This window comes from Melospiza melodia, chromosome 6 (assembly GCF_035770615.1).
Source record: "Melospiza melodia melodia isolate bMelMel2 chromosome 6, bMelMel2.pri, whole genome shotgun sequence".
Lineage (NCBI taxonomy): Eukaryota > Metazoa > Chordata > Aves > Passeriformes > Passerellidae > Melospiza > Melospiza melodia.
This window is the reverse complement of record NC_086199.1, coordinates 65,941,647-65,965,559: the sequence shown is the minus strand read 5'-3', so window position 1 is coordinate 65,965,559 and position 23,913 is coordinate 65,941,647. Positions and strand designations below refer to the sequence as shown.

The following is a 23,913-nucleotide window of genomic DNA, read 5'->3' as shown; positions in this document are numbered from 1 at the left end:
GACACAGCTGGCACAGGTGACCCCAGCTGACCAAAGGGGCATTCCACACCACATGCGTGTGGAATCATCAGTGCATAAAGTGGGAGGAAGAAGGAGAAAGGGGGAGTTTGGAGGGATGTCCTTTGTCTTCCCAAGTGACTGTCACACGTGGTGGGGCCCTGCTCTCCTGGAGGCGGCTGAGCACCACCCGTAGGAAGCAATGAATTAACTCCTTTGCTTGTGTGTGAGACTTTTACTTTCCCCATTAAACTGTCTTTATCTCAACCCATGAGTTATTCAGTTTACCCTTGTGATTCACTCCCAGCCCTGCTGGTGGAGAGCGAGTGGCTGTGGGGCTTGGTGTCTGCCAGGGTTAAACCACGACACACATCTAAGGTAACTGAGCTAAGAAGAGTTCAAACTACAGTAAGCCTTTATAGGGATTTTACAAAAGCAAATCTATTTTCCCCTGCCAAAAGAAAGTACACACATCCACTCTGACCTTGTCTTGGCATTCATGTCATTCCAGGAACATTTTATGCAGACACAGCATAATACTGGAAAAACTTTTGTTTACTAAACTTGACCCCACAATGGTAACTGAAATAAGATGCCAAAATAAAACATACCCCACTTCACTCTGTTAACAATTTCTCTGTTACCCACTTATTGCACATTTGAAAAGTTTATTCACACTGCATATTTATCAGTGTGCTTCATCTCTCAAATGAATACTCAAATTAGGGATTCCTTTTTATCTTCTTCTTCCGTGAAGCCATTGACTTCAAACTTCGATGAAGACAAGCAATCTAAAACTTATAAACTGCAAACTGCAATTTTGTTCTGTGTCAAAAGGAAGACATTTTACGATAGAACACTGAATTCTCTGAGCTGATCAAGTTATTACCTTGTTATTTTTGCCTAAGGAACTGAGAGAAATATGTGAATTTCAGGTGTCTAATTTAACATCTAATTGAAATCTTTTTGAGAGCTCTCTGGGAATAGACTCCTGCTCTATTAGAAAACTGCCAGTTTGCTTAAGATTGCTTCTGTGATTTACTCTCTGAAGAAAAAAATCACTTTCATTTACAGTTCCTGCATATCCAAATTAAAGGAAGGAAAGAATGTAATATTCCTATTAACTGAAATATTTTGCTAGAGGTTGTTTTACCAAGTAATATTGTAAATAAAATACCTTGAAGTTGACATTTTCAGAAGTCTATTAATAATTGGCAACTCAGTTCTTTTATTAATCTGTGAGGAGTTAAACTTAGCAGAACATCTTGTCTCCGTCCTTCTAAAACTTGTATTTCTATGTAATTACGGCACTCTATGATTCACTTGTTCAAATTATGTAAAGCTTGCACGTACACTCACCAGTGATTTCATTGCATGCTCAAGGGAAAACTTACTAGTTCACAACATTAAATAAATAAAAAAAAGAAGTGGGGGGAAGGCATATGTGCTATGATCTCATATAAACTTAGTACAGCCTGGAGTACCTGGGAGAAAAAAAGCTTGTTTGAGCTTGGGGCACTGGACTAGAAGTCAATAAATCTTGGCCAATTTTCCACTTCTGCTTCATCATTCTGGACAAGTCATTCAATCTCTGTGTCTTTACTGGCCTCTGAGAAGATATAACTCTTCCATCTTCTTTGACTTAGTCAATCCTGTCTTTAAGTTCTTCCGTGCTCCTGTTGCATTTATGCATAGCACGCAGCAGAAACAAACCTCAGCTGAGGCCGAGCAGTAAAACTTTAACCAATGGAACTCAGTGGAAGTTGTATTTTAGGGGATAAAAGCTGCCATGCCACAGATTAAGATGAAATGACAGACATGCTAAGTACTTTTTTGAATGCTCAAACTACAGACAAATAAAGAAGAATAGAAGGGCAGACTTCTTCTTTCTTAATCCCAGCCTTACAAAAATTAGGTTTCTAAACTAAGGTAGTCAATCAGCCAAAAATAGCCCAGGCCAAGCTTGTGGATGGAAATATATTACATTTTGCAACAAATTCCTACAGCAAGGGGGATTAATCACTTTCTGCAGTTGCTTATTTCTGCCTCTTGGTGACTGGAGGACTAAAACTACATTTAAAACTCAAGTTAGGTGAGATGAATCCCACTTTGAATGCATAATTGTAGCAAGTGGATGAAAACTATGCAACTGCACTCATGTGTACCCAGAAAAGGAAATAAGAATTAATTAAGACACAAGGAAGCAGGAATTAAGACATAAAAATACATAAAGATATTAATAAAAATCCATATCTTATATGGAAAAATATATTAAGTAGAAATAAAGGAGAAAATAAATTTCTGGGTATGGGAGGGAAATGTTCTGTGATGATGTACTTCAAAGACATAATGAATGCTGGTTCAATTTGCAGTGGCCTGTGGGAGGTCATGTATGCTCCACTGTTGATACTGAAATCCTGAAATACATTTATGTCTAAAGGGAGGAAAGAAAGATGAAGCAACACTGGTGGACCATACAAATAATTTGCTATGTCATTCACTAAGCCACTTCCTAACACCTTTTGACAGAAAAACATTTTCAGGGAGACAAGATGTTCTTTAACAATTATCCAAGTTATAAACTGGGTCTTAGCTGAGCTTCTTTTTTTAAACTTTCCCTAGCAATATGTTGAGAGACACACAATTTGCCCTAAAGTGCCTCACAAGTGTTTCCATAGCATAGACATTTCTCATCCTGTTATTTTTCATACAGAATGGTCTTCCATTCTCTAAGAAAACCAATTAGGCAGCCACATTATGTTGCCCTTCCCTAACAGATTTGTTTTGATGGACAGAGAACAGTCTCATTTTAAAGCAGAGATGTCTGCAGGGAAAATCTTTTTCTCTTTCTAAACTAGTCCTGCCATAAGCAATGCAAGACTTAATTTTCAAGGCAATGACAATTTGAAGCACTGAGGGACTTTAAAATGGACCTGTTCAGTCTTGACGGTTCTAAAAATCAGGCCACAGTTATATTATCTAAATGAAGGCAAAAATATGTTTATAATTTAGGGGAAAGGCTGCCTTCATTTTAAGTAGCCTGGCACCAACCAAATGGTTGTGGAAATTGTCTTTCTTCTTGAAAAATGCAGCAACTCATAGCCAATGTAATAATACTCAGTTTCTTTCATAACCCAAATTTCCCTCAAATGGAAATGAATTTTGCATGCAGTCGGATCTTTATCTATTTTTCATGAACTATAGTTTAAAGAATCATATGCAGTCCTTTATGAACACTGCAGGCTGCTACAACCCTCCATCTTCTCTACAGAAGTTATGAAATAAGAAAGTTATAAAGCCTCATTCTAGTTTTTTGGGTGTTATTTTGTGTCCAATGGATATATCTAAAGGCAAAACCTTGAATTATGTCAATCCTTAGGGAAAAGAGTGAGTATTTTTATTCACAGAATGGTAGGTATTAAAGCTTGAAAGGTCATTTTAGAACGTCTACTTTTTCCCAAAGCAGACTTGCTCCTTATAGTAAAGAGTTTATTGCAAGGAACTAAACACAACTGAGCCCAGGAAAGAAGGCACCATATGCAGTGCTGTAACACCAAACCTTCATTGGTCATGCATCATTTATAAACTTGATTTAAGCCTCATGGGAGCATCAATAACCATATGAAGCTATCAAAACTGGCCCACTTTAGCTGGAAGCTAACTTCAGCTTCTATTGCAATGATCAGGCAGGGGAAAAGAGCAATGAGGAATTCTCTGCAAGAGAAACACCCCCAAAGTTAATGCTCACGCTGACTGTTTGGATCGGAAGCTTAATGACTTAAAATAAGCCTGTGAGCAATCCACACCTTCTGTTGCAGTTTGAGAAGAACTGAATTTCTGAAGGAAGACAGCAATTCTAAATTAGTCTGCACTGACTGTGTCTGACTAAAAGGCTCAGAGGCCATAAAGCAAACCTCTCCACACCAGACCCTGACAATGCAGTTTCTCAGCAGCATCTTGCTACTACTCAGTTCCAAGGGACCAGATCTTAACTCTGACCACAATATATTCTAAAATCTTTTTTTTTCTTTTAAGTGTCATGTTCAAGGGATCATTTCCTACCTCCCTGCTACAAAAACTGGCTCCTATATTAAGCCAATGAGTATGCCATAAGATCATGAGATCACTGGAAAATTAAATGGTCCATCATTCTACATAAGCAAGGGTAGCTAAAAGGCTTAAAGGGCAAAGGCTTACTTGAATATTCTGTGAGCTACACAAATTAAATATTAAAAAGCCCACATACCACTTGAAGTATTGAAGTGCACATTTTGAAAATGTAAGATTATATAGCAGCAGTGTGCAAGATAAAATAGTGTTTATTTCAATTCTTAACATATTTAAGAATTCATTATTCATTTAAAAATTAATAATATGCCTTTTTAACTCACTGCAGTTTCACATACTACATCTACATCCCTCTGTTCTTGTGGAAATAACAGTAGAAGCCAACAGGAAAAATAAAAATACCCCAAACCCCGAAAGTCTGAATGAATACATCTGACCTCATACCTCTTGGGCTTTGCTGTCTGATGGCTGGGGAACTGACCAGGCTCTGAACTTTGGCTGAACAGGTTTATCAAAGAAGGGTGTACAGCAACTCACTGTCTCTTCCACCTCTCCAGGAAGAACTAATGACCCTGCTGAATAAAAAGGAGTCAACATTAACCTTCCACTCTATGCATAAATTAGCAAAATCCTGCTAGAATCCTTTAGTGCTCAGACATGGGCAGTAGCTTGTTAGTCAGAGTGTGATGCAGTTATTGTTGTGTAAGCTATCATTAAAACAGAGCCACGCAGTCCTGAGCTAAAATCTAGGTAGTAATACTGAACTAAGGAAAAATCAAACTTGTCTGAAAACAGATAGGTAGCTCTTCTTTCCTAAGGGTGCTGAATTAAAATCTGGATGCAGATGCTCTTAAACTCAGAGAGCACCTGGTATTACACTCCTTTCTTTCAGAACAAAGATGAAGGTCCTCAGCAGAGACATCTGCAGCAGAAGTTATAAAACACATTGTCTGCCACTGATGAGCTGAGCAGGGTCATTCATTTCTCTTTAGCTAGAGATTCACCAGCTGTACATTGGGCATAAAGAATCATTGTAAAGCATCTTAGTATGCTTCTCACAGAACATTAAGTAAAAATATCTAGTAGAACTACTAATATTCCCCACTGCAGTGCCAGATGACTCTCTTGTCTAAGGGTATTTCACAGATGTTTGTTTCTCCCTGAGCTTTCCAAAAAGAGGTACTTGAGAGGACTTCCCCCTATCTGGGATGGAGTGACATGTAACCTTTCCATACAGGCAGGATTTGTTCCACAGTTCACAAATGAACAGCTTTTCTGAATCACTTTTCTTTTGCAAATTTTAGCAAAACATTCATACCAGGACCAGTGGGTTTGCATTCTGTGACAGATCAGAAGGATATGCCTTAGGTTTAGAAATATCTTCTAACATGAATCAATCTCAGCTCTGCCACAGCACAGATGTGTCCATCATGTCTCAGTAATGTTTTTATGAAAGAACTTAAGGGGACCATATGTCTTGCAATTTAGTCAAAGGATTATGTAAATCTACCTACTATTTTTTCAGCTGATACACAAGTTTCTTTACAGTTATATACTACATTTACATTTATCTTGTAATCTCAGAATAAATTTTCAAAGCACTGCTTAAATGTTACTTAATGGAAGAAACAAGAGAGTACATAGATCCAGGGTGAAACGGATGAGTGTCTACTTATCTCTACCTGCACAATTTTACCACAGTAGTGCAGTTCCAGACCTCTCATTCCCCTGTGAACCTGCATTTGGAAATAAAGATTTCCTAGGTCTCCATAAAAAATCCATGATCAAATTCTTCATTTAGTTTTCTTGTGGGAATAGTGTACTATCTAAAAGCCAGCAGGGCTTCAAATTGGAAAGTAGAACGTTCTTTTAGAAAGAGTTGCATTAATTCCCTTGGGTATTTCATTTCTGAATTTTCATCTCTTGTTCTGTGACAAGTAAGTTTGTTTTCACCCTATTCATTCAGTTGCTTATGTCTATCTCCAGCCATGTAAGTGCTTTCAGTCCTTGTTCTCAGCATAGCATCTGTTCTGATCCTGCACCGGTTATATGAGAAAACTTCCTGAAAAGGACAGCACAGTCCACAGGTATCTAGGCTATGTCTACACATGCTCTGCAGCTGCTTTTATCATCATTTGGGTCAAAAGTATTTATAGGACAGAAGGAAGATGTGAATGCTCATTTAAAGACAATGGCATCTTCCACTATTGTTTCAAACTTGCAACCTAGCTCTATACCCTTACTAAAGTAAGGGAAGTCTGGACACCAGGAGGTTTTTATCACCTACTGATATAAACACTGATTATTTCTGCACTAAGAGCTTCTCCCCCTCAACAGACCAATCTGCAGAGAGAAGATGAGGAGGAAGCACTGTTATGCAACAGCCTGGCAATGGCTCAGAAAGATAACTCTTAAGAATTGGGACAACAGAAGGAAATTTATTTTTGCTTTTAGCAAGAAGTGCTTGTCATACTCAGAATGTCAATTCCACCTTTTAAGGCTTGTTAGTAATGCAAACAATGTTTCAATTTCCCTTCAATCACCCTGTAAGAATGTAATCAACCTTTGTTTGCCAGTAGACATGCCAGAAATGAGCTTTGTCTCTCTCTATCCTGGCTGTGTGACAGCATATGAAATTCTAATTGGTAAACGCTGCTTTCCCTGATAATGTTTAATAAAGAAACCCCTTCAGAGAGGAAAAATTAGAGAGTTTTGACAGTCATCCTTCTCAGTGGGAGCACCCAAAGGAACTCCAGGCCATTGTAAGTTCTAGCCAGTACCTCACAGCTTGTTTAAACTGCTGCTACAGCACTACTGGATGATGATCCTAATTAAGCTGCTAATTATGTTCTCTGTGGAGGTGATTAATTAGCAACAGGAAAGCCTTGGATACTGCCAACAGCACCATATATAGAGATAGCTGAACAGGCAGTGATACCAAAAAAACTGAGAAGACATTTTGAAATGCACGTCTCATACCATGAAGAATCAACTCCCTGGATGATATGGCTGACAATTTTACTGAAGTCCAGAATACTTTAATAACAGCACATTTGGAAAGTGAACAATAATACTCTTTAGTCCCTCCCTACTACATCCCAGAAAGTGATTACTAAATCTGTCAACACTGCTCAATTGGGAGTTTTTTGCTCATTCTGTATCATAGACATCAATTGTGAGTATAGAAAAAAATAATCTACTGGCACAAGTCTGCTTTTAACTTCCAAGAGTGAGGAAGTTCAAAGTTTTGTCTATAACTTTACTGTAGCCAAATGATGCCCATCTATATATACACTGACAGCTATATATACACTGACACAGGTTTTACCACTTTCAGACACTACATTTCACAAAAATGCTGTTGATGGGGAGTTGAGAAGAGAGTGATAACAAAAAAAGCTTAAAAGCTAAATTTTGCAGTCTCCTCTAATTCTCATGCTTCAGGCTGTTAGTCCCAAAGAGCTGCCTAGTGTGAAATCATCTCAAGGCAGTGTTAAATGGATTGCAGAGACTGGAGAAGAAAAACAAGAAAGGGATTCACCAGCTGGGGGGGAGCCCCATACTTTAAAAAATCCACCTCATTTAACTCTGAATCCTCTTTCTCAACATGATTTTTCTGGATGTAAGGATAGGCTCAAAACACAAATGGAGAGGCACAGATTATGAAAAATAACAGATGTTGATATAATTTGCCAAAAAAAAATTGAAATAATCAATAGTTATGCTTGGCCTCAGCTTCAAAGTAACGGAGTCAATCAGGTTCTCCTCAGCCTCTGCAGTGTTACAGACAACTGGGACGTTGAAAAGACAAGTTTGCAGCACTTCAGTGCTCCAAGCTGGATTAGGATGAGACAATTACATCCTTGCCTATGAAGCCTCACCCACAGATTTAATTAGTCCTGTTTTAATTTTCTCTTGCATTTAAACAATAGCACTCAAAATCTCCAGATATTCTTTAACATGTTTGGTACTTTATTCAAATATTAGCTATTATTACCAAGATATGCCCCAAACTCTGCATCTAGAAGTTTGTAAGCAGTCCTGGAAGGTCCTGTTGCCAAAACATAGGCAGCATCCATCCATCCCTGGAGAGAGCCTGATCATCTCTATTGTTGCCTTAAGCTCCTTACAGTTAGAGATTAAATTCAGGGAGAAAGAGTGATTACAGTACACCGTGCCCATGCTGTCTCTACACAATGCAGTAAGGCTGTGGTTTAGGGCGCAATTTCACTTTGCCAATCATGGTTTATGGTGCCAAAGTCCCACAATGCCAAGCATTGCCTCTGTTTCAAGCTTTCAGCCCAGTGCTGTCAAACAAAAGCAACTACAATGAATTTGCATGCTGGCCAAATCTGTGGGCTGCTTTTCCTACTCCAAAGAAGAAGTCCCATTCATTCACACCTTAAAGGACACTGAACTTTGCCAGATAAATTGGTAAAAAAACCAAAAAAAAACCAAAAAAAAAAAACTTCACTAGAATGACTCTTCCAGGACATCCGCCAAACAGCACTGGTTACATGGAATGTTTTAACACCTATTTTCTATCGTGCTTCTCATACAGTCAACTTTAAGCCAGTTGCCCTTAAATGTGAATATTTACTGTATTAATGTACAGTTGCTAACTCAGCTAACTGATCTGCCTTTTAAAGCTAAGTGAAACACAGAAATATTGAACTCCTGCCAATAACAAGGAGAGATAAAGGCTTGTTGCAATTACTAGCAAGGTATGGTATTTTTTACTGGGTAAAATAAGCTATGATATTTTTAAGCTTGTTTTGAAAATATGAAGTCTTTAATCAATCATTTGTTCTGATATAAGGTGGCAGCATTTAAAAAGGTCAACAACAGAATGTCTAATTTGTGCAACAATTTACCTCATTTATAAACTAACTGTAATTCTACAGAATTAATCATTCATTAAGGTATTCACTAGTGATATTATTCTAGATTATCTTATCATTACAAGCAATAGAAGGGACATAATTTTATACTTTAAATTGCATTTTGTTGCTATGGTTTCTACAGGACTAAGATTTTACCTGTCTTACTATGAAGCTATTGAGTGGATTTTGATGTGTAAGACAGCTATCAAACCATAAGTGTTATTTTCTGCACTTAGGAGTCAAGGAGAAATTTTTTAGCCTGACTCAACAACTATCTTCAAAGACCAGGGTTCCCCAGGTATAAATTTGGATGTTGTTCACTTTCCTTGCAGCATTTAGAAGGAACAATTAATTTCTGACTAGGCAGAGTTTCAATGCTGTAAAATACAATCTAAAAACCTAACATTAGTGAGCATTGTTGATACAGTCTCAATCTTCACTGAGGCAATCTGCCTGAAATGAAATGTGTTTTACCAGGGTTTTCCATATGTATGTGATAAACATTTACCCTTGGACACACACAAATACACAGAAATGACCCAAAAGATGGAGAGAGACAAGGTTTGTAACAGTACTGAATGCACTAAGTTTCAGCAGAGCTGTTCTTCCTCACTGTTCTGCTTGGTATTTTAGCATTGGGCTTAATTCTCATCAACTGCTTTGTGGCCTGTTTGAAACAACGAATATCTAACAATACTTTAATGAACTGGCTACAGGCATTTCTCTTTTCATTATACCACAAGTGAAATGTGGGTTTGTGCTTCCACCAGTAAACTCTGGGGCCTTTTTAATAGATAATGCCAGAATTTAAGACATAAACATAGAACAATGCTCTACAAAGGGAAAATGGGCACATATGAACATTGCACTCAAAAAAAATCTTTGACATTTGTACCTGATCTGGGACTGCTGTTTTACTCCCTCTTTTCTGAAAGGTTGGAGAAAGAATATTTGCTGTGAACCTGACTTACATTGGTTTATTATTTTCTTGTGAGATACTGGAAGTCTCTAAGCCCTCAGACTTCACAGGAATTCAGGACACACAGAAAGGAAAGACTAATCAAAACTTCACTGTAAGAGTGGAGAGATCAATCAAGTGGCAATAGCTAAGAAACCAAGCATCAAAGCCCTGCAGCTTCTGTCTGTGACCTCAGGCAAATCCCTTAATCTGTGTGGCCTGGTTTCCTTGTACAGTCACAGGTATAGATGAGGAAAATGAATTTAAACAATAAAAGGTTGTCACTTCTGTCTGTAAAGACCAAAGAAGGACCTATGATAGACAACTAATTATAGACATTAGCATTCCATTTACTTTTTGGAGGTGGGAGAGTTAAAATTGATATAAACATACAGAAGAGTTCAACGCAACTCAAAATGCTCCTAATTGGAATTTTTAAAGAAGTTCACTGTGAATTCAGAATTAGTCTAATCTATTTTAAGCCCAGGATGATATTGTTTTAATAGGTAGGGACAGCATTTTCATTAAATATTTCCACTTTACAGCACTGTCTCTTAGCACCCACATTACTTTACAAAAAAAAACTTTTGTAATGACTGTAATTTCAATACACAATAGAAATGCATGAATATGGAGAGATTTTGCTAACAAGAAGCGCTCTGCACTTCTAGAAAAGCTTGGAAAAAAAAATAAACTGCACCAGGACAAAGTACAATAAATATTCCTCTTAATTTATTATTTCATTACCTCTTAGAGTGGGGAAATTCGTACCTCAGTTTGGGGAACTGGGGCAATGTGGGGAATTTTCTAGCAATAGAAGAACTGAGGAAGATCATCTCTTTTAGGGGAGAAGCAGTTCTTTAATCAATGTTCACACACTTGCATTCGAAGACAGAAAACAATGGTGAATACGAAGGGGCGAAACCTACCACTGCAGGTCTCTTCATCTGTGTCTACATCTTCCAAGTGTAAGTACTTGTCCACCTGCCATGAAAACCCAAATCGGAAAACAGATAAAAATGTATCAATTTTATTCCTTAGAGTACAATCTAGAGCAAAGCAAAAATGCATTAAATTGTCTACTTCATCTTCTCCATTTTCCCCTGTGTTTTTCCAAGAAAGCATATGAGTTTTCTTTGAAATGTGTAACCCAAAGGAAGTAGTTTTAGGTATAGTCAAAGATTTACTGCCAAAATTGCCACATAAGTGATGGAAAGGAAGCTCAATCTGTACAGTAAGTTTCTCAGGAACTTAGTGGGAAGATGGAGAAGTAAAATATTATCGTAGGAAAATGATGCATGATAAGTTACTATGCAATTTTGCAAGCTCATTTCATATGACACAAAAAGAATACATGCTGTAGGCAAACTAGAGCTTGATCCTTCTGTTTAGACACTAATGGTAAATTGATTAGGAAAAAAAAAAACCCTAAGAATTATTACATTTCTAGTATTTCACCTGGGGCTTTACTCTACTGTTTTCTCAGGCTAATGTCCCTTGAACAATCTAAACTATTTAAAACATACCCAAAGACAAGACATTTCTCATTTCAGGTACCACTCTGAACAGATGCACAGGGTGAGAATGAAAGGTTTTTGCCAGCCTATCTGCAAAGAGTATTACCATGGAGGATTGACTACATGCCCTGGATTTTCTTCTGTGTTTCCATTAAGTAATTAAAGATGCTCTCAGATAATTTTTTTTTTCAACCTGGTTTGAAAAGTCTCAAGACTTACATAACCTTTACACTTTAAAAGTACATACTCACTAAGATCAGAAAAAAATATGGTCTCATTCTTCTTTCCCACAGATGGGAAATACATCAGCAAATTGCAAGTAATTTTTAAATTAATACATGAAAAATCAGTCATGTTCTGCTCATAATCCCCATTTTGAAGAAAACCTCACCTTCACTTTTTCAGACAGACTGAGATCATTTCCAACAGAGACACCAGCTGTTGAGCACTCACTCATCACTGCCTGTAGAGAGATAGGCAGAAATACTTACATGCATGAAACAGAATCAAAATCACAAAGCTCCTACTGATTTATACACAGTTTACAGAATCACAGAATAGGTAAGGTTGGAAGGCACCACTGCAGGTCACCTTGAACAAGAAGGCTCCCCTAGAACACATTACTCAGCTTTAAAGATGTTGTATATAAAAACTTTTAAGAAGTGAATGGAATGCTCCTGAAACTAGAACAGGTACAGGTAATTCTCTGGAAACCTACATGGGACCAGACTGAATCAAATGGAACAACAGTGCAAGCAATTCATAGCATGCCTAAAAAGCAGCATTTAGAACAGTAGCACTGTTTTCAATAGCACTGTTTTCCCCATTTTCCTTTCCCAGGGCAGGCTCAAAGGTTACAGCAGTCAACTTAATGTACTACAGCCTCTTCCTGCTACTACATTGCATTTTTTCTGCTGCATTCTACTATTTTTGTATTTGTTTCTTAAACAGCTAATGTGACAAAAATGTGCAGGCATGTCTGAACCTTTTTCTTTTTTAGAAACAAAAACATACGTAAAGGTTTATGGAAGTTCCATTGCATAAAGGATAACGTAAGTTGTACACTGCTTTATGTGGCAGAAAGACAATTCAATGTGGCTAAAGTAAGAGACACAGGGACAAATTATACCAATGAGGAACCAATACTTCTTATGAAAAAAATCGCAAAAAAATATTGTCATTATTATTACACAATCAACTGACAGAACATCATTGTTTTAAAAGCCCTGCTTGATTCTACTTCAAAGACATGTCCTAGCAAGGAGGAAAGTGGCAGCTTCTGCTATGAGGCCTGGCAGGCCCATCATTTGAAAGCACTTTAGTGTGTTACTCAACAGACACAAAAGGACCTGCTACTTCTTTTTTAATAAAATTTAATGAAGGGCAATTTTGAGATTTTTACAGACTAGATCACAGCCTAATTATTTGTTATTCAGGCAGGAAGGCAGAAGTTCTTAACAAATTGACTCCGATTCCCATCTCCCTTCCTTCCAGATGATGTCTGTTGTTTTCTTGTCCCTACACATTAAATCCCTAATCCCTTATGTTTCAGAAGATCAAAAATGCCCCTGGCCTGCCTACTGTTTACTTCAGGCAGTAACATAGTTTCAGGAACACAGAACTGTGTACTTCCTAAAATCTACAAGAAACAAAATGAATCTGGCCATGCTGGTGGCATCCATACTCTCAGGATTTTTTTTTTTTTCCTTTTTGCCAGCCTCTACCACAAGCTGCAGTCTCCAGTGAAAGCATTACTTAGCTCATTGCAGGGTACCTTATTTGTTAGTCAGATTATGGCAGCTCTTCAGCTGGGCAAATGCCACTGCCAAACACGATCTCTGCAGGTGCCTCTCTAAGCATTTAGCACTTATGTAGTATTTTAAATATTTGCCTCACATAGGATAAATGCCACTAGCCTCTAACATTTGGACAGTGTATCTCTCCATATTTTCATCTGTTTAAATGTGGTGCTTGTCCACATGGACAAATGTTAACTCATTACCTCATTCTCATTTGGCATCCGTGGTGGAAATGACACCCACATTTCTTTGCTTCTTTCGGGTGAGCCATCCTGTTTATTTCTGTTTGGTAATTCAGAAGTAGAACATTTTTTTCTTAAGGAGTCCACTTTACTTTCCTGAATTGTCTTATCCTCTTTCTCTGCAAGCAGAATCACACCAGATCAGATAACACAATGCATTATCCAAGAAAAAGAAAAGTATGTGTTTAATTACATTTAATAGTGACTTTTTTACACATTCATTTTTCCTCTCATGAAAGCTTCCATGTATTTAAAATATAAAATAAAACTTCAGCATAAAACCTTACCAGACTTTATCATAAAACTGAATATGCAGTTTGAACTTCAATTGCAGAGAGTCCTACCTATTCCTCAATACTGAAGAATTCATTATCACAAAAGGTTATGCAAGATACAGAAAACTTCATAAAATCAACAAAGAATACAAATACCCCAAAAAGCAAGACAGTAAGGTTACACCTTACTGCATCTAGAAGCTGACTGCTATGTGCATGGAAGTATGAATTTCCAAACCCACACTGAATAGCTGGGGTTTTTTCCTTCAACCTGGCAAAAAATAAAGTAATCATAGCCAAAATAAAAATGCAGCACTTTTTATTTTAAAAGTACCATTATCAAATAAGGAGCAGTTATAGGTCAATCAATTAAAATGAACTTCACACCACATGTTCCTAATGAAAAATAAATGCTCATTTAATTAAGCTTTTTGGGTTTAGTTTGAAAAATTTACTTTGCAACAATAAGAAACACTGCACTGCATTTCTAAAGCATAATTATGTATTATAAGCATTGAAGTAACTCTTGTGGAGAGTTTTAATGATGCCTTTGGGGTTGCTACGTTGAGCCATACAGCAAAGAATTATTAATCCCCTGGGACAGCTCTGTGCTGCAGTTACTGTGACATGCACTAAGGGCTGGCAGCCTGGGCATAACCTGAAGTCCACACTTACAAGAGTCAGGGTTCATACAAAGCAAACCACACCACAGCAAGCTAGTAAACAGGTTTCAATGTTTACTGAAATAACAGATGGATCCCGTGAATAATTCCTAAATCCCAGGTCTCTGTAACATCTTGCTTCTCCCTGCTTCTTTTGCAAGAACTTTCCTAAAACAGTATTTGGATACAGCAGTACATACGAGCCATCATGTTTTCCAACACATTCTCTTTTTAAGCCTTGGAAATGAAGCAGTATTAGACATGAAACTGCATTTTAAACTCTTGACTGGTAAAATGGTAACCCACTATTTGAAGATAATTTTACTCTCACCTTACTTTACAGCAAGAACTAGATGGCTAGCTCAAAAAACTTCCTTCTTTTTTTACTTTAGCAGTAAAACAGGACAGGCTTCCTGTTTTATCCTAAGAACTTGCCAGTTTTATCTTAAAGACTGACAAGCCACAAAAGAATATTAATGTATTTTGGGGCAAATGTGTACTGGCAAATAATGCAGCTGAACATCTGCAGACCAGCAGAGTACCAGCAGGGCCCGAGGAGCAACCCAGGGTCCTCCCTCTGCACATCAGGAGCACTTCTGTATGAGACGTGATAAAAAGATTCTGGAAGCCATACACTTTTCTCACCAGACCAACAGAGAGACAAAAGAAATCATCACTGGAAAGATCAGAAGCATAATTCATAGAGCCAACAGACTCCGAGTAAACATGACATTCCTGCACTAGCCCATGCTTTTCTTGCATACCACTGTGGTCATTCTTCTGGGCTATAAATCGGATCATCCTTCTCAAAAATATAGGTTCTGAGTTCTCCAGAGAAAATAATACCACTTTTACCATCAAAAGTCCTATGACACATAGGGCAGTTATAATTAGGCACGCATATGAGCTGACAAATTTATTTTTATCAGGTTATATATTTTCTGGACACCTGAGCTATTGTCACAGCTAAAAAGCTAGAAAGATTAAATGAGCTAGTAAGAAATCAAGTGCATTCAGAGTATTTATGTGCCATTTACCAACCCCAGCCTAGAGCTTAGAAGCACTATCCCTTTTCCTAAGAGATCAGTCATAAACTTTTGACAGAAACCTTTTCCTGGTTAAGACCATTGCAAAGTTATTGGGTAAGAGAATATTAAACAATACATTTGATGAAACATTCAGCACTGCAATGTGATACTACATCCATGACTGCTTGTGAAGAAAAATTCAGAATAAAAATGTCTAAGCAAGCCAAAGCAGCTGTTAAATGCAATTCTGTGGACAGAGAATCTACTATGCAACCATGTGCATAATGAGGCCATGCCATATAAATTAAAGGGGGACAGGTGATTTAAACATTATGTTGCCAGCCTGGAGCACAGTCTCTCAGGACCAGTAAAAGCCAACTTCAGCTGCCCAAAGCAACTCCTGACACCTACAGCCTCCCAGTGCATGCACCACATAACTGGCCCCTCTGAAGCACTAAGTGTGATGAACTTTAAAAAAATTATTTAAAAAAACACACAGAAGTTGTTTTGAAGTTAAAAAAACTACAATCTGAAGACAAGCATCACAGGTGTATTTCTTTGATAGTGTTCTGCATTTCAACCATTTCTATCCTTACTTTTTGAAGAGAAGGGGAAGAAGGAAGGATGGCATTCAAGCCAGCAAGAGGATCACTGCCTTTCCCCTGACTAAGTGATAATTGACTCATTATTCACAGTCACAGCTCTCAACCTGCCAAGATCCTGTTGCAGAACACTGGCCTTCACAATATGTGATAAAAATCAAAAATAAGGGATACAAACACAACAAAATGTAGCAGAGGAAGAAAGTTGAAATTATATAAAGATTCACATATTTATTCTGCAGACAGATTCTCTCACTTTTTAGTAATTTCACTGTCAGTACCTTAAAAATGAAATAACAAGCCAACTTAGATCTCTAGAAAAGTACATCTCAGTCTCTCAAGAGCTGTATCCATCATAATTGTGTGTCACTATGAGTATGGTGCAGACTTCAGAAACATGTTTCAATCAAAAAGGATATCCAACTTGATACATTTTTTTCTCTCTTGCTATCTATCCTCTATATTGCCTACAATTCTCTTTGTCTTCCAATTTGGACAGGAATTTTTTGAGAATGTCTAGTGATTACCCACATATTTCAAAGAATAATGGAGTCACTTATCACAAAACCAGAGAAGAGAGCTACCTGTATTATCAGGAAAAACTTACTGTCAGTGAAATCTCTCAGATGACAGAGTAGCCCCAGAAGAATGATAAAATTCTCATGGTCTGAAGCATTTCAAAGCCAGACCAGGCAGAACAATCAATAACACACCACAGAATACACTGGACAAAACAATTCAAACTAACAGGTACTTCCCACTTTTTTCAATTGGATTAATTCATTTCAAAAACAAAAACTTGTTGAGATTTAAAAACAGGCCCCTTCAGCTATAAAACAGCAACAACAACAACAACAACAAAAAATACTCATACAGCAAAGCTACTATTTTAGTTCCAATTTACTTTTTTGTCCTCAAATCCTGGACTGAGGGCCAGCAGAAGGCCTATGAATTCCTTAAATCTCTTCTAAGTTATGCTTTGATGGAAAACCTGGAATTCAAATATTACAGTGACTTTCTGCAGGACTCCTGAACAAAAAACCAAAAAAAACAATTTTACTCACAGTACTATAATAACTGTCTTGAGCAGAGATAAGAAATACAAATGTCATGTTCATTCACTTTCTCCATTCTTCAAACACACCATCAGCAAACATTTTGAAACAAGAAAAAAAGGCTGTCACCGAAATGTTTCCACAAAACACCATTTTGACATGTTCACAAGGTGGTAACACACTCTAGAACTACCTGTATTTAACTATTTGTAACTATGTAAACCATTGTGCAGCACTGCATTCGTTTACCCTAAATTACAAGCTGTAAGAGGAAAATAAGAAATTTCAAGGATAAAAATCCAGTTTGCTGAGAAGATAACTTTAGAACTCTTTCTTAACTTTTGTTAACTCAATCAAAGCAGCTCCCACATTTTCTGCAGTAACCCTATAACACAGTAACCATACCAAAATCTGTAGCCTTCCTGTGTTTGTATATTGTCCTGCTGGGAACAGAACATAATGTTTTAAAGTTACTTAGCCTAAAAAAGCCATTCTGATTCATGTTAACCAGATACCTTTCTGTTTCCATGTAATTTTATGTATAAATTGCTGTATATCAATGCACTTTGACTGACTTTTCAACAGAAGAATTATCCCATATTGTATGCAGCTGGAGGATTTCAGTACTTGAGTCCTACATGCCTGTCTAAAATTAAGAGCAATTCAGGTGCAATTCAGGCACCTAAACATCATCATGTAGTGTTCCTTTAGGAGCCTAAGGGCTTAGCCTCCTGATGCCACCCAAAAAGGCAATGGATATTTTACAGATATTGTGTCACATCTGCCCACACTCAGCATCTGCAGTGTCTATCCCATTACTATCTGAGCTCATGTAAGGTCCATTCCAATCTCACTCTATCAAAATCTGCACTAATTTCAATGGCAGTGATCTCACAGTAGTACTGAGCAAGCAAAACTCCTTTACAGCAAAGACCTTGCCTAAAACATTTACCTCAGTGTGCAAATTAATATTTGTAACACAAAAATTCAGCTGGTGCAGCCTTTTCCCCTAACGTCTTTGATCTTATCCTGATTAAATGACAAACAGTCAGCATAAAGTATTGTCTAGACTTTTTTTCTTCCTCCTTCAGAAAAGGTCAGGTTTTACTATAATCAGTAATATGGGCTTTATTTTTTAATTTCAATTTACCCATTTCTTAAGGAAATTCCACTGTATTATTTCCTCAGCTAGGATAATACCTATTCCATGGACTGGGACAAGTAATTTCAGTGGGACTAACTCTAACCTAAAAGGGTAAACTCTTCAGTCCTGATAGTTACTTTTGACTGCCATTTTTAGATACTTATTGTAATATGTTGAAAAGTAAGTCACGAAAGGACTTTTTTACGTGTTCCTTCAGGGGAAAGATGAATGACTGCTACTATCAAGTATATTTTCAGCTGCTCTCACAGACCTGCTCTAGCTTAATGTACAGCAATACTTCTCTAAAACCAACTGAGCTCCTAATTTTCAAAAATTTAGCTGTTTTTTTATTGTATCAGTATCTCTCCCTTTATACTTAATGGAACATATGTGTTCTGGTTTTATGTAGTGTTTATCTGTATCAATATATATGTCTCTGTTGTGCTTTTGATAGTCTCAGTGTTAGAAAAAGGGCAGTATTTCCTGTTTATTCCTCATTCACCCCATCTGATCATTTAAAAATTCATATGATTCTTTCACAGCTCAGCAGTGTTGTTGCTGGATACCTTCTCCATTTGAATACTAATGCTGTCAGTTAAATAACAAGGCAAATGTGCCCTACAGCATTTCAGTAGCTTGTACAAGCAAAATCCTATTTGTTTCAAGAGATGTACAAGAATTCCCGACTTCTTTAGTTTGGGTTATACTAAGCCATACTTTGAACCTTTGAAGTTTATTTCTTAAATACTTGGGCTTTTTGGTTGGTTTTTTTTTTTTTTTTTTACAGTCAAAGAAACTGCAAATTTGTTTAAAGATCTCCTCAGCACAAGGAAACTACATTAAATACATATGTTGGGAGCGCTTTAAAAGAACAGTGATGTACTTTTAAAGAATGTACTTTTAAAAGAATGTGATGTACTAATAAATCAGGGCAGGATCAATCTTGAAGTCTTTCAGTGTGCTTGCATCCTGGAAGAATTCAGCACTAATAGGCGAATAGGTAAGCGCTGAAAGAAACAAGCAAATTGTATATAATTAAAAGCATCTGACATTTTTACACAAAGTATTCATTTCTTAACAAATAATATAAAAAAAGATGACAGCAGGTGGGAACAAAATAAAATGTCAGAAGGCCTAAGAGTTTGGAAAATGCTGGAATTTGGATATTATTATCACAACAATAAGGCATCCCTAAAAGGCCTGACTTATTTCTTTAAGGGAAAAGCCTACTTTCTTGAAATTAGGCACTTCTATTTAATTTCATACTGAACACTGAAAAGTACCCAATTCTACAAAAAGTTCAGCACTAAATTGGAAGTGAGGTCACTCGACTTCTGATTGTCCTGTTGAGTCACTCATACACAGCTCTGATCTCTGACATTATTTGCTTTGTGTCATTTCCACATGTTTCCACATAGGCTTCCTCAGCTCACTGCAATACATGAAACTAAGCCAACAGCTGCATTTACTGCACTTTGGTGCCTTTCTAGAGAAGGTGATGAGGTACAGCAGAATTCACTCTGTGTTACTGCTTTTCATATTATCAGAATTCAATCACTGCCAATATGCCACTACAGGACAGAACCTCTACCAAAGCATCAACAGCAAAATTACTAAATATTTCCCTTTCTGTGTTCTAAAAAATCTCAGTTATGCAACAGAATGAAATTTTTTTTTTTTAATCTGAAATACTCTTCAGAAATTCTTTAGTAATAAAGGCACCACAGAAAACAAAGAATTGCTATTAGGGCAGCACTACTGCTCAAGAGCTGTTCAAGTTCCCAGGAGTCTGAGTGCCCCTGAACTTATCTGGTGCTGCCACTGAGTTACTGTGCAAATGCACAAGTCACCTCCCTTCTTTCAGCCTATTTTTTTCTGTCCATACAATTGAGATGAAGTATCTTTCAGAGCAAATACCAGGACAACAAATATTCATAAAACAGACCAGTTATTATTATTTCAAAAATAATCTATTACATTTGCATTTCCATGTCTAGTATTTTTTCTACATTTAGAGGCTCTGTATTGTATTTGGTTTTATACTATATTGAATAAAGGCTGCACAGAGATAGCTACTGAATTTATGATCAATAGAAAACTGCAAATTTTGTCTCCCAGCCAATTCTATCAAATGATCCAGCACAACACATCACTAAAAAGCTCTGAATTGACACTGTTTCCCTATTTCATGCCCTGTTTAAGTTCCCTGGGGATGACAGATTAATTTAATTCGTTTTACTGAACTGTCTAGTTGCTTTTATTGGCAAATCTACTCATAGGTTGAAATTTCTCTTGGGATTAGCATTGTCCTACTGGTCCATTTTTAAAATAAAAGTGCATTCACTGTCACTTCTCATATAGTTCTCTGCTATGCTTTCTGGTGTGAAGACTGACATTTGTAAAGTGCCCCCACTGACACTTACATGGGAAGTTTAAAGCTGTTGTTTTTCCTAAATGTGGTTAATGTAAAAAGGAAGCAGACAGCCACAGTCAAATGGACTGTGAACTGAATATCTTGCCCAGCTTTCACAGGGGAATTAAATTAATCTGAGCACAACACAGAATATGGCCCTGGCATGCCACCTGTAAGCACAGAAGTGATCAGTAACTTCCAAACTTCCTCCACTTGACAGTTTGTTCAGCACAGAAGCATCAAAACAACAGCACCAGGGCTAAGAAGTTTCAATCCAAGCTGTGGCTTGCTTAGATGGGTCTAATCAAGTTCCCTGGGCTTCAACACACAGGCAGTGGGAAGTGTATGAAATACAGCACAATTATCAGCAGGAATGAAATTAATTTAATCCTAGTGGTCAAATGCCCAGAACCATGGAAAAAATGCAAATCTTAACTTGGATTTGGGTAAGAATTTTGTTCATGGCAGCATTTTCCTATCCAGCTGGATGACCCCTAATCCTGTGTTTTTAGAAGTGGGAGAGGAGTTAATTTAAAATCTATATGAAAATGTTGAAGCTTGGACCATTTGGGGTTTTTTTTTTGTATTTTTTGTACAAGGTCAAATGAGATATTTTATGCTCCGGTGAATTTCCCATTCTTCCTCTGAGTTTTAAAATATGAGCAGATGCTGCCTTCTGATTGTGAGCATCAAAGCTTTGCACCAGATTTCAAACACTCTCCCTAAGATTTGAAAGAGGCTTTTCTCCTCTGTGGCAATTTTTTCAAAAGTGGAGTTGGATGGATTTCCATGAGACTTTGCCCAAAGTTTTTCTAGAACGTGTGTAGCTTTGAACACACCACTCATTGACCACATCTGCAGAAATCTGTATCATCCACTCCTTTTGTAAATTCAGCTCTTCTGAGGCTCCTGCAACTGCAAAGCTTTACAGTGAGTATGAAATATTTCATCTTCCTGGACTCGTGCTCTAATTTACTAAATTACATTCCCATGGGTTCACCAGCACTTTTGCCCATATATTCATCTTGTTAATATTATCCCTGTGACAAAAAACACACTTTGGATGCTCTAAATAGGAAAAATAAAGTGACTTAACTAGAATCTTGACCTAGCCCTCAAATGCCCATCCATTACAGAACCAATAAAAAAGGTTTTTAAAAAAATCTACTTATGGAGGAAGTACTCTATAATTTTAAAATTTTATTTATTTAAGCTATATAGGTCATGTTCTGTTGGAGCAGTATGTTTTATAGGCTGAGGTCAGGGTTTCAAAAATATATTTACATATGTTTATCCATTTTCCATCAGATTTGAAGATGTGGATAAATAGTCTTACCATAGGATTTATTTGTCAATTAGTCTATAAACTTTTTTTTTTTCTCACTGCACCAAACACATTTTAAAAAACAGGGCCACTGGGATTTTTAGGAATACTAAAATCTGGAAGATTAAACTTCCATATCAAACATGTAGTTTTATGATCCAGCTAAGTTATAACATATCTCTGTGCTAGTTAAACCAAACACACATCATGAAACCAATTACACAGAATTTAGAAAGACTCCAGATCTTGTTCTATGTGAACTAAGAGAGTATCTTTCCAAATAGCAGAAGGAAGAAGAGAAGTAATCAAAGGTAATATCTTACATTCAGATACAATAAAAAGACAACATTCTAAAAATGTGATTTTCTTGATTAGGATATAAGCAATTCTCAAAAAGCCAAATTGAAGTCAGGAATGTAAAAGTTCATTAATCCTGTTTCCCACATTTATAAGAATGAAACTATACTCAAAGCAGAAGGTCCTAATGTGTTCACAGGGAGTCACTCCAGGCTATTTATAGCCTCAAAAGTTCTTTTTAGCTAGGCTAGAACAGCCAAGGATGTTTGGGTCCTTCTACTCAAGGTATATTCTTTACAGCTTCACTCTGTGTAAATTTAACATATGAATGAAAATTTAAAAATCACTAGGGCATCAGATTCTTATGAGATGCTTTCAAGAATAACATAGAAACTTCAGCTGAAAATATCCTTGCAATGCCAACCGCATACCTAGGATAAATTCATGCACAAGTGAAAATCACCTTCTGTAAATATGTTACTCTGTGAAATCAATGGGATCCAATTAGTTTTGTGTGTTTTCTGTTTCCAACGTTATGACAGACAAAAATCTATCAGATGACAATGTATGTTTTATGCTTTAAGTAGAATTTTTGCAGGTCACTAGTTTATAATGCAAACCAGCATGTTGGGTACTTTTAAAGGAAAATGAAAGTGGGAGGAAAACAAGTTGAGCTGTTCAGTTCATACCATCGTAAGAACCTGCATTTCTAAGCATTTGATTCAGGTAAAGCTCTACCTTTTATATGATTTTAGTGGCAAATGCCTACAGTGACAGTGCAAGTGACTGAAACACACGCTGAGGCTTTTTGCAAGTAGCATCATGATATGCAGCATGCTTCTATGATAGGAGTTATCCCCAGTGTATCAATCATACATAAGAAGACCAGAACCGGATTTTCAATCCTCTTATCTCATCCCCCAGTGTCTCCTTTCTCTTCTATATTTTATAGGTAGGAGAGACAGAAAGTTGCCACAAGATTATTCCTGTGGTAGCTTCAGCTCCCCCACTGGTTTCCTGCTTAATGCTTGTGACTGGCACTTAGTTCTGCCTGAAGGATAAGGACAGGACAGACTTCTGAGTACCAATCAATGGGGCATGCCACATACTGTAATTGAAAAATACAGTGCTTCTGCAATAGTATGAGGACATCACTTCAAGTGCAAAGCAGTGGTAAAGAAAACTGTGAGTAACATGTAGCTTGCACTTATTTTTATGGCACCTGTCTGAACATGGTTAAAAAATGTGAACCTGAGCTACAGAATTGGAATTCTGTATCTCAGCAATGCTCAGACCAAGGTTAAGCTCCACTTTTTATTTCACCTGCAGAGCATGAGATCTTTTCAGCCTAATCATGAATCTGATGTCCTCTGCTGCACCTTCATGCAAGTTACCTGTTAGCTTGGCACAGGATGGGCCGGCTTGGAAGGTCACGTGGTAGGTCAGTAGGTCCAACCAGGTGACCAGCAGGTCACCTGGTCCAACCTCCCTTCCAAAGCAGGGTCATCCCAGAGCACCTTGCACAGGATTGTATCCAGAGATATCTTGAGAAGGTCCACTGAGGGAGACTCCACACCCTCTCTGGGCATCTCTTCCAGTGCTCAGTCACCTGCAAAGCAAAAATGTTCTTCCACATGTTCAGGTGGAAC

At 37.3% G+C, this 23,913-nt stretch overlaps 1 protein-coding gene across 3 annotated transcripts in view; it reads right to left on the bottom strand.

Annotated features, from left to right (window-relative positions):
• Nucleotides 1-23,913, bottom strand: part of IFTAP (intraflagellar transport associated protein) — a 39,173-nt gene that overhangs the window by 2,638 nt on the left and 12,622 nt on the right. For 2 of the 3 annotated variants that reach the window (XM_063158806.1, XM_063158805.1), the window contains exons 4-7: nucleotides 13,426-13,583; nucleotides 11,815-11,886; nucleotides 10,836-10,890; nucleotides 4,510-4,640 (exon numbers count right to left, since the gene is read on the bottom strand). In XM_063158806.1, the coding sequence (XP_063014876.1) occupies nucleotides 4,510-4,640; nucleotides 10,836-10,890; nucleotides 11,815-11,886; nucleotides 13,426-13,583 (416 nt within the window). The remainder of the gene's footprint in view (nucleotides 1-4,509; nucleotides 4,641-10,835; nucleotides 10,891-11,814; nucleotides 11,887-13,425; nucleotides 13,584-23,913) is intronic. The other variant, XM_063158804.1, reaches the window with a different exon arrangement.